The sequence below is a fragment of the Ambystoma mexicanum genome, chromosome 9 (genome assembly GCF_040938575.1).
Source record: "Ambystoma mexicanum isolate Mex_15411 chromosome 9, UKY_AmexF1_1, whole genome shotgun sequence".
NCBI classification, from domain to species: domain Eukaryota; kingdom Metazoa; phylum Chordata; class Amphibia; order Caudata; family Ambystomatidae; genus Ambystoma; species Ambystoma mexicanum.
In genome coordinates this window covers 276,217,879-276,230,198 of record NC_090931.1, presented here as the reverse complement: position 1 = coordinate 276,230,198, position 12,320 = coordinate 276,217,879, and the positions used below count along the sequence as shown (strand labels likewise).

General features: G+C 43.8%; 1 protein-coding gene across 7 annotated transcripts in view; it reads right to left on the bottom strand.

Annotated features, from left to right (window-relative positions):
* Positions 1-12,320, bottom strand: part of NF1 (neurofibromin 1) — a 3,279,657-nt gene that overhangs the window by 286,575 nt on the left and 2,980,762 nt on the right. For all 7 annotated transcript variants that reach the window (XM_069614617.1, XM_069614618.1, XM_069614621.1 and 4 more), the window contains one exon: positions 8,916-9,132. In XM_069614617.1, the coding sequence (XP_069470718.1) occupies positions 8,916-9,132 (217 nt within the window). The remainder of the gene's footprint in view (positions 1-8,915; positions 9,133-12,320) is intronic.

Below are 12,320 nucleotides of genomic sequence, written 5' to 3'. Positions count from 1 at the left end.
TATCCTCTCGATCTTTGCCTCGTCAATCGTGTCATCGTCAAAAACCCACTTTGTGATCTCATGAAGTGTTCTTTTCAGGTCTTGCTCTGACTCCCCATCTCTGTCCAATATTCCGAAGAGCCTAAGGTTATTACGCCTTTCGCAATTTTCCAAATCACCCATCTTCATCTGAAATTCTTCCTCCCGGCGTTCAATTTCTGACATCAGCATGTCCATGTGTGTCTCTAGGGTTTTCAGGGAGGTTTGGTTGTTTTCAACCTCTTCCAGCCGCTCCTCCATCTTATCTATCCTCTGGGTAATCATGTGAAACCGGCTTCCAATGTCCTCCCTCATATTCCTTATTTCTTCCAGCAGGGCCTCCATGTCCTTTTTGGTAACTGCTGATTCCTCCGATGTTGCCGCCATTTCCCACTGCCCCGGCAGCTCGATATGTAGATGCATGTGGCTAACCTCTCTTGCCTCCATGTACCACCGCGTGTTGCCTGGTGCAAACCCTTCCTTGACTTTGGCCGCCTAACCAATCCTCCGGGTGGCAGGTGACGTAGATGTCCCTACCAGGACACGTGCTCCTCTTGGGCCGTTGCCCTCCAAATACACTTCCATGTGGCGGGCACACGCCCCAGTCTCAGGGGCCCACACCACAAAGTTCCAATACTGGGAGGGGGATGGGGGCACCACTCTACTCCTCTCTCCAGTCCCCAGTAACAGCTCGGGAGGGGGGAAGCACTCAACCCTGTACCAACCCCAATGTAGTGCTTAGAGTGATGTCTAGCCAGTCTCACATGCTCAAAGTCACATCCATGCCGTGTTGTCTTCTCAGCCTGTGCCTTGTGCCACAGTGAGTCTCTCCTCCTCTCATGTGGGGCACTGGGTCAACTTGCAGATCCCCTCCTCCGGTTCGGTCCCCTCTTCAATGTGGTGATCACTGTTTCAGAAGGGGTTCCTATGTGGAGCCTGGGGACCGATGCTCCATCCGGAAACGCCCCATATTCTCTTCTGGCGGTGACCGCCAATTTCACCTCTGCACCAAGGGGGGGGGACGGGACGTGTACACATGCCGCAGAACTGGGGGCACACACGCCGCAGAACTGGGGGCACACACGCCGCAGAACTGGGGGCCCACACCCCGCCTCTTCTGCCACGAGCGGGGAAGTATTCACTAGGGATACAGAGATCCCGACTGCCGCCTTCCCAGTAGTAGTCCGTGGGACAGGGGGCATACTGAAACAAGCCCTGATCCTGCTCTCGCCCCAAAGCTGACCCCTTCGATACGGCGTGGGCGTTGCATTCGACTCCCCACCAGCTTCCGTGTCCCTCCGTCACTCCTGTGGTCCAATGCACAGGATGCCCAGTCCCCCGCCAACCGGGGCAGACCTTGTCCCCTCAGATGGTCTCGGGCTGGGCCTCGATGGACGTATAGTGCACGCTCCGAGGGCCCTCCTCCCCACCTTCCTCTCACATTACCCGGCCGACAGGCCTCTGGTTGGTGAACCGCCAGGTGAGGGACCAGGATACCCACAGAGCACAGCTCCCGTATGGGTCTCAGGAGGGGGTGCGCCCCCGAACTCCTCCACACACTGTCCGACTGACCCTCCTCCTTTCTGGCAGTGCCGGTCCCCTCCGAGGGACTACAGGCGCCCCAAGCCACCCCTTCAAACTGGCATAGTCGGTAATCTGTGCCACCAAGTTTACCGGGCCCATTCTTCACTTTCCCTGGGCCGATTCTTTCCCAGTTTCGGAACCGTTGTGCTGCATGAATTCACCTCTGCAGACTTCAATTTTCAAGCGGGGGGAGGGACATCAAATGGGGGCTCACGCCACTTCAAGGTCCTGGGTAGAGAGAGGAGAACACGTTCAGGGAACTTCCATGAGTGTGTCCCCTGGTGGCCTCGAACTTATGATTTTTCAGGCATTTCTTGAGCAGGTGAAGAAGCCAGATAGGTTGCAGACCAACCATCGACTAATACAGCCATTTACTAGCAGCTGAGAATCAACTGCCTCAACAGTCTTTGTTCAGACATTCTGCAACCTCTGAGGCCATAATATGCACAAGAGACACTAGCATGGGTGGAGGGGGTTAATTGCTGTAATGACAGTACGTAGCCAGCCCAAACGACTCAGAATGCACTGGCCTGACGTAATCCACCCCCAAAAAAAACATTTTTGAAAAACTGCTCTGCAAAGCTAACAGACAAATAAAGCCCTCATTCTATTTTGGAGGAAAAGACACAGGGCTGGGAGCACCCATAGAGGACAGTCCAGTGTTAAACCCTTGCATGGTGAAGGGTTGGTTCTTGCTGCCTGGCACAAAACGAAGAGCGGACTTTAGAATAGAAAAGGCTTTTGTGTGGTAGGTCTCGCCTGTAGTGCTCAATGTCTAACTTCAAGAGAATCATTTGCTTATGTCCCCAATAGAGGTTACACATCGAATAGCATGTCGGTAAAGTTATTTTAAAAACCTGAAGACAATCCAGAGCATCTAGGAGTGGTGATGCAGGACCATATCTGTGCCCATTCAGTCAATAGCACAGAGACCTGACATCAAACTGTGTTTTGCAGTCTCTATACAGTCAGACACAATCTTTAGTAAGTGTTTTAATTTGCCAAGCATTTGCTGGGCAGACTCCCAAACTACATACCATTAAGTGTTGAAGTATTGAGCTGGCATGAGAAAGACACAATCGCACAGATGGCCTGGATGCACAAGGCAAACATCTTCTTACCTAAGGAGTATACTTCTTTGGTTCTCTGTGATGTACGTAATTACTTCCCAAAACAGGATTCCTGAAAATATTAAACCAAGGTGGTTGTATTTTAGGAAATCATTTACTATTGCATTAATGGGGGTTTGGAGGGCTGCATCTCCATGACCCAGGCAAGACTTATTTCCCGAACCCTCTCAACTATAACGTTCCCAGTAATCCATCTGTGCTAGCATGGTTAAAAAAACGAAAACATTTATTTATAGTTTGAGGTAGTTATGCTTTTTATTTCCGGTTCCTCTGAGTAAATACACAGGGCAAACAAATGGGTCTCTGTCTATGGGCATACTGGCAAAAGCATTAGGCCTTGATCTAAAACTTTAGACATGGACCATCAGCAGTTGGATGACTTCCGCGGAACATGGGATGCAGAGAAGCAGGTCTGTTTCACTGCAAACTTTTTGTGCACCATGAGCATAGGTGGTGGCTTCTGCTAGAGGAAAAACCATTCCAGCAGCAACAGGGCAAGAGAACAGACTAACCCAATCAGCAGCCATATGCATCCCAAATTAAGAGTCAGACTCCTCACCATGGGGTCTCATGCATACCTATGAAAAGTCTAGCTCATCGGAATGTATCCTAGGTGTAGACAAGCTGAAGTCGCAAGGCCAAATATTCCACCTCAGTGGCATAAGGGCTCATGGTCACATCAAGATCATCATCTGCACCTGTAGTATTCCCAAACAATGTACAGAGTGTCAGATTCCACCAGGCCATCATCAATAATGCATTGAAGATGAGAAAGACCCTGCTGTTTAAATACTTTCAGGGAAGGTCAAGAAGGGTCAACCAAAAGGCAGTACTGGTGTGGACATCCGCTAAGCCAGAGACAGTCTCATATCCAGGGAGCCTCTGTTGCAGTTCCAACTTCCGCTCTATAAACTGTGGTAGCCCAAATACTCCACTCAATCAGGTTTGATGCTGATTGGGTCATCAAGGTAGACGCAGAGGCAACTTCTCAAGTCGATGAATTGCCAATGGCAGTAGACTGTGTCAACACTACCAGAGGTCTCTGCCTGCTTTATTAGGCACAGTAGGCTCCGACTGTTTCACAGGTTGCGTTGCCAAAGCTACTGGGGCTGCTTCATTAGAAATGTCCACCGCTAAATTATTTCCATTGTTCTGCTAAGGCAGACTTAGATGAGAAGCATACCTGTTCTCTGTTGGGCAAGAATGCAGATGATGGATGTGTGATATCGCTTTCTTTTTCGATGAAGAGTGGCGGGACTCACTCCTCAAGTGCAACCTCTTTCAGTGCTTTGTGGCTCTCTTTTTACGCCTCTGTGGGGACTTTGACAGTTTTAAACCTACTGCCCTCTGATGATTTTATGTTTGAGGGAGTGGTACTCTGATACGACTGACATGACTTGCAATGCGCGTGTTCGGTGCCAAGAACCAAAGACGCACACTGTCTGGATTGGTTAGAGTCATTTCAGTGTCAGGGTCCTCACACTGCTTGAATCCCGACGGCTTTGGAGGCAACAATTTAATGAAAAAACATCAACTTTGTTCTGGGGTGTTATGTTTTCTGTGAAGGGCATCTAACATGCATAAAAAAGGCAACTAAGGTCTGAGGGCGCAGCACAAGCTATGTATACCGACACTGATGTGAAATCCGGCATCAAAGGGGCAGTGTGTCGACGGATATTGCATGTGCACATCACACAGCGCCCCCTGCTGGAAAAAGGTTTCTGAGATCAGCGGACGCAGAAAAATACATCAAAGATGAGGAGTCGGTGGGAGGACGCAATCTATTAGAAATGCTTGTATTTGAGTGGATGCACGTAATGCCACCAATGACTCAATTACTCTACATCCCATACCGATCACTTAGCCTGCAAACGAACACTCATTAAAATGCTTGTCAACCACTTCTTTCTGCCTTTTAGTGTAACATTCCGACCCTGATGTTATCGTTTAAATTGCTTCTCATCTCATAAACATGCTTATATATGATTTAGAATGCATCTGTGTATACTGCACCAAAATGTTTCCTCTCAAAACTTGCCCGCTACTGCTACCGTCGAATGGATCTACATAGCTTTCATTATCAATTACTCTGAAAGGACCCCCACTTTTTTGCTCTATTTTTCCTTCTGTATCCCACACCGAAAACCTGTGCATCCTCAGAAATCCTGCGGGGTTACAAATATATATATCTTCAATTGCTTAATTAGCTGGTCACTAAGCCTTCAAATTGTCTAAACATTCATATTTTCATATCTGCCTCTGCCAATCTCCCTCCTCCGCAAAAATCCAAAACCACGAATTAGCGTACTTCATCACACCATATATATTACTGTGGATGCTTGCTTTGCACAAACCTTTGGTAAACTGCTATAAATATAAAATGAATAGCAGCTTACTGGTGCAAGATATGGGATTGTTTTGCACATGGAACTTGTCCACCATGATTTGTGCCATCTTTGAAACAGTGATTTACAAAACAATCTAAGCAGTCATTGAGAGAGGAATTGGCAGGCACTCAGTGTAGGGAATGAGTTCCTCCCAGTTAATAGATGTACCTTATGCATAATCTTTGTATGGTTACTATACCCTCAGGAAAGCATAGGTTCTCATCGTCTCATTCCGAGCAGATGTTTTGACAGAGAAACATGCCAGCATTTCATCAAGCCCGACCTGAATATTTCAACTGAGAAGCAGTTTGTGATGTTTCTATAGACTGTTTTCCGGTAAATAAGTTAAACAGGAGGACAAGTTCTCAAGCCTACATTGGGTTAAGTGGAAACAAACAACGGCAATAAAAGCTACAAATATGGTTTTAACCATCGGGTGGCTTTGCTAAAACACACTCTGGGGCCTTGGACAAGAGTCCAAATAGTTTCAGGTATTTCTGTAAAAACTATCCTGGTCCAAAGAGACCACCAACAGCCTAATTACAGCTACGTTTTCATTCTTGTATTATTCAAGACGCACAACTAAACACAAAAGGTGAATTACTGGAAGCATTTGAGAACAAACAGCGCTTCATTGAGAGTCAAAAAACAACATAGTTCTATAAGAGCATCTGTTTACCACTGATAGGTCAACAACATAAGGAATTAAAACAATATGGCAGTCTGACGAACAGCAAAGCCCTGGAAAGCTCCATCTCTCAATTGTGATAATCCAAGAACCCCTCAGAACAGGTATAACCGGTGATCAAAAGCTGCTAATAAATTAACCACATACCAGAATTCTCAGTCGAGATCTAGGAAAGATCGTCCTAGAGGAGAGTCTCTGCCTCACCGCACCCTTTTATTTCCAGGAAATACACACTTTTGTACACGATCAAACATTTTTCCGATTAATAAAGTCCATTAAAATACAATAACCAGAAAAATAATAAAACCACATTCCCAAAGTCAAGTATATAAAACAAATACAAAGCCCCTTAGTTTGGCCTTGTTAAACGATTGTACATAAAGGAAGGGTGATTTTGTTAGTGAAGTTGGTATTTTGTTTTAACCAGCAAAGGAACTTTGGTTCATTATGAATTGATAACTCTTATATTTTGGGTTGTATTTCTGATGATGAAAGAATCAAATGCACTAGAATGTGATGAACTGTACTATGTGTTATGCATTGGATAAAACGGATAATGTATTTTTGAATGTTTTTAAATGTTGATATATGAGGTTTTATTTATACGGACACCATAAATGAAATTTAAAAAAAATCAAAAAAATGAAATACGACACACTAAAGGAAACGTCAAGTGTAAATCTAGCAATTATAGTTGAAAAAGTAGTGTTCTCTTTATTTACAAGGAGCTGAGAAAAAGTTGACCAATGTAAAACAAGATAAATAAGCATACATAATAGAGCTGGTCTCCATTGTCTCATGCTGCACTTCCTCCAAATTGTGATAGAGGCACAATCGCTTCATCTTACACAGAGGGCAAAACATTAAGAAATGCATAACAGATTAGAGTGTCGTTTACAACAAGGATTTAATATTTCTGTAGGATCCTTTCCCCTTCAGCGCTTAATGAGAGCATTCAGAGGCGTAAACTTAACCGAAACCAAAAGGCTTCTATGAGGGGACAGATGAGATTAAGTCACCATATCCACCACTGGTCCCAGAGGGTAAAAATCCCTAATTGTTTTCTTTCTACCCTTCTCATTCTCATGTTTTCTCCTTAAATTTTGCTGACGCTGTGATCATCTCTGCATTCGTAGAGACCGCTTCTGGGTCCATGAATCAATCTTCCATTCTTAACAGCATGAAGTTCTCACTAATACAATTCAGCCAAGGGGTTTTAGTACCTCAAAATGATCAATTAATGATCACACCAGCAATCTTGTCAAGATGGCCACCGCCTTACATCAGACCGATTGGCCAAAAAAATCCGCATGCAAAAAGAATTGTCATCAACATACCTTATACCAGCTTCCATATATACACACTATACATCGGCGTAGTGCAAGGGACCACCAGCAGTTGACAGCACTTTTTACTTTATAAATAGTGAGGATGTGTTTTCATTGTGAAGCTATGGATAGTGGTATTAACCTGTGTCATTCTGTCCCTTTGTCTGGCTATATGATCTTTGAATAAGAGCATCCTATTAAAGTGAATCCCAAGATAATCATAATAACCACACACAGACACTTCGCACCATTGGGAAATATAGGTTTGAACTTTTGCTTGGTTTTAGAGACGCACATTACACTAGACAAATGTGCACGGGCCTTAAGCCCATGCTCTTCATATAAGAGGTATAATGCCTTTGGAGTCCTGGCCAATGATAGTTTCATCTGCTTAAACTACAGGTATTCCCTTAAACTCAATTTGTGGCACATGAGGACTACATTTCTTTGTAGGACTATTCAAGGAATGAGCATCTACATTAAACAGGTGCACTAGGATACACCAATGGTTTTTCCCTTTATTGACATTAATTTATTCAGTCATCCCTCTGTCCTGAATGTCACTCAGGCCTCGGAACCCTTATGGCGTTTAATCAAGATTGCCTACAAATAATTGGAATCCACATTTTTTCAAGTGTTCAGTCTTCCATGTCATTCTTAAGGTTTTGTTAACTGTTAATAGAAAAATTACTTCATGTTAGACATAGAAACAGTTTTGAGAGATTTTCTAAAAGGACTGTTAGGGGGGAATCTTTCAAATCCATACCTTATTGCAACCGTTATTCTGTTTAAACATACAATATACATTACTCACTTCTTTAACTTTTCCACTACCAAGGGATTCATTAAAATATTCTCCTGATGTTGCAGGGGACCACAGCAGATGTCAATCCCAACCAATCGGGACATGCAGTCCCAAGAGCAGAAAATCCCAGTATCATACAGGCATTAAGACGTTTAATGATAAAATTAAGTCATTGGCTCTACAGTGCATTGCCACCATCTATGAAGACAGGTAATCGTCAAGACTTTTAAAATAATGAATGGTGCCACTACTTGCTTCAACAATTCACTTTTAATCCTCTGGTGCAGAGGGTGAAACCAACTGTTATGGAACAGACTTGGCATGAAAAGGAAAACATCATGCTTTGACTGTTTGTTACTTTCATGCAACAGGTCATTAGTAAGGCGTGAAAATGATGGAGTTGATGTTTAAATTAAAAGCTTTATGAAAATAATTGTTCAAAATAAATGGAGCCTTTCTAAGAGCCCTAGCCCTATCCCTGCAATGCTCTCAGAATAACATCTTGAACAAATGAACAAAAATAAATAATACAGGCTAAATGCGGACATGCACAAGCTGTGGATATATAGAAGCTATGATGTCAAATACCAGCACATACATCGACAAATGGACCTCCGGCCTGAATGCCTTGGAAAGTGATCTTCCCCAATGCAAGGAGAGTTTAATACAGGAATTTGTTCGATTGGAGATTCCTTCCACGGTAACAGATTGCACCACTACATAGCTATTCATTAGAGAGCTTTACACAGAGGGCAGAAGACAACATACTATACAGACAGAAACAAAATAACCACAGAGTACTTTGACACAAAACAAGGGTACACTTTGTATTTTCCCTGAACTTTATCGATGTATTTGCAAAATTACATAATCCAGCTACAAAGGAAGAATCTTAAGCCGCATAGTTTGAATCTATGGTAATTCTCCCTCCCCAACAAGGATATGAAAATATTAAACATTTGCACTTTCGCTGACCTGGGGAATGCTGAGATGTTGCGAGCGACGTCATGGAATTAGAAAGGTTAAGATTAGCAGTAATACTAAGTTGGCTCTGCACTGCAGGAGGATATGGCGAAGTTGGTGTCAGTAGGCATTCCTCGCTCGCTTCCTCGTCAAGAGGCGGCAGATACTGGTTTATCAAGGCATCAAGAAACTTCACAATGAGCTCTGCGTAATCTGGAATTTGGGTTTGCTGAAAAACAAAAACACAGTTCTTTCTAACTGTTTTCAAATAGAGAACATTAATGACTTGCTTTTCGTTATCTGACCTTTTTTGCAGTCATGCGTACAGTCTTCATTGCTCATGTTTCAGGAAGATAGCTCAGGGACAACGTGCTCGCCTTGGAAGCAAGACACTGAGCAGCACAGGTTCGATCCCCGGGTACGCGCTTAGAAACCTCTGGGTATTAAGCACGTTTTAAATAACCTATTATATCATGAAATGGTTGTTCAGCGAAAACTTTCACTGTTTCTTTATCTCACCATAAAACCATATAAAATAACCATGTACAATTGACACATAAATCAACAATTATCCCAAAGTCAACTTGTGTTTGTAAAAATTCCAGCCACATTAGCATAAGAAACTTAAGACCAAATGCTATCATCATCACAGGTAAGAAAGATTAATATAGTTATGACAGTCAAGTAGCTAAACTACAAAATGTGCTAAATACAAAAGCTAAAATAAGTTACAAAAGTTGATTCACAATAAAAGGCAATGCAATCTGCAGAATGTGGCATAAAGGTGTACTGCGTGTCCCCTGAATACATTTATTTGAGCCACAGTCTTATAACAGAATGATTAATCATACAAATGTCACTTATTTCAGATATAATACATGACAGCTATGCTACAGTCTCTCGAAGTTCCTGAAAATCCTAAACAATCAAACATGCAGTGTAATATTGGCATTTATTGCAACCAGAGATACAACCATACATTTTCCTTTTTGACCACACTGTTCAAAAATAGGTATAATGTATGTGATAAAGCCACATCAGAAGAATACATTACTTACCACCAGTTAATGTTCCTTGATGGATTAGTTCTTTATCCTAAAGCGCTTTTGCATACAATGCTAGGTATTCTCTTTTCAGTGCCAGCTGTCTTTAGTTAGTAGTTTTTTCATGGCAAGGGGGTGCATCATTGCTCTCCCAGGTGCCCATGCGCACCTCTACATTAGGCAGGAAGTCTGGACCAGTATATACGGAGCAGCCGTGTGCCCTGAATTCAGTTCTACCCTTTCCCAACCATGCAGCAGGTGAGGGATTGCAGAACAGATTAGGTGTACAAGCTAACTGCAAAAGATGGTAAATTTGAGAGGGTGATGAGAAAGGTGGGAGGATGGACGAATCCACCAGAAAGCACATTGTACAGAGATAAGACATGTTTTTTTAATGAATTTATTCCTCCCATAGATTCCTCATCTTTTAGAAGATGTCCCTTAGGCTGGGAGGATAGCTCAGGGACAATGCATGTGTCTTGGCAGCAAGACAACGCAGAGCAACACAGGTTTGAATCCCAGTCCCATGCTAAGAGACTGGGCTCCAGTATTAAGCATGTTATAAAAGACTAATAGTGGTACATGCATCTGGAGGAGGGAGGCCAGCGAGAAATCACCACCTACACCAGAAAAATATGGAAGATTGCCCAGCCAAAGTGAGGGTCATGCCCTTACAGAGAATTCCTGCAGTGTTTTTGGCAGACGTGTGTCACAAATCCCACATGGCCACGTGACAAATGTCCAAGGTAAGGATGCCCCCCCAACCCATCTCTGCAGGGAGGTGGCAACAAAGCGTCTAGTAGAATGAGCCCAGAAACCTTCAGGAAACTTTGCCAGCTAGACTCAGGAATTCTGAGATGCAGAGGATGATCATCTGGACAGTGTCTGTTTAGTTACTGCCCTGTCCGCACGAGCAACAACATAACCGGCAAAGAGCAGGTCCCCCTTCCAGATGTCCTCGTCTGAGACATAGTAGCTGGTGCACTGCGCAGGCACCAGCTGATGAACCTCAGCTCTATATTAGAGGAGTGAGGTGGAGGGAAGAAAAACACGGGAAGATGAATTGTCTGAGAAAGATGAAATTCTAACAACCTTGCACAGGAAGGCGATATCACTCGCAAAGTCGCCTTCTCCTTGGAAAACACAAAATAGAGAGGTTTAGCAGGCAGAGCCTGGAGCTCAACCACCCGTCTCCCCATAAGCACTGGCTACCAGGAAAATCACAGTAAGGGTGAGCAGTCGACATGAACAGGAATGCAGGGGGTCCCAATAGGATATTAAAATCAAATTAAAATTTCATGCACGGACAACAAACTGGCATGGGGGAAAACTAGTTACACAAACCCCCACAAATAGAGCGGAGTGTGTACTGAGTGTTCGGTGTTGGGTGGCTGGGGACTGCTGAACACCCAGCCACTCCTGAACCTTCCCTTGCACCGCTTGCAGCTGAGGAGGAAAGACTGCTTACGGAGGAGGAGCCCGCTCAGACGCTGCAACGTGCCTTTCGCGAGCTTCTTGGGTGCCCAGTCTATGGGTATTAAAAACACAGGCACAGCGGCAGCGAACATTGACCAGAAAAACTATAATTCTGTAAAAAGATTTGATCCAAGCGGTTTCAAACTATTTGGAAGTAATCAAAATTCCATTACCACTGTGCCATTACCGCTGTGCCTCTGTGTCTCAATATATAAGTGACTCTAGTGAGGGGGGAAACAAAATGTGTTGGCTTTCATGACCATCACTACTATGATAAAGTTTGCCTGTGGAAGTGAAATAGGCAGTCCCCTGCACGAGGAACCAAGTCCGTCTTTTGGTAGATATCTCAAATGAACCCATGCTTCTGAAAGTCTTCAGCTCTCTCTGCATGAGTTAACCCTACAGGAAAGGGATCTACAAGATGGAGGGGTATCTGGGAAAGGGCACAGAATGCGAGGATTTACGCAAAATTATAAAAAAGTTTAAAAAACTTACTTTGAAAAAAAGGAACCAGGACTACCCACAGCCCATTAAAGCGAAAGGGACTGCACAGAACTTTGAGTCTGTCACAAGTGTTTTGTTATGATCCCTCAAATGAGAAAACACTTCTTGAGAGAAATGATTTGACAGACGCGGAAATCCTGAATATTGATTCTGCAATGATGGAAGAGCCAGCATACCAAGCAGAGATAAATCCTACTAGTAACACAGAGGACCTAAACAGCTTCAAAGAGTGGATTGGCACAGAGGCGTGCGGCAAAGATAAGCTACTGGACATGCAAACTCATTCTAGGAGAGCTGATGATAACATGAAAGATAGAACACAGCCACCAAAACAAATCCAAAACTCCCAGAATTAAATGACAGCCTTTCCGAAGACAAACAAGGAACATATGAG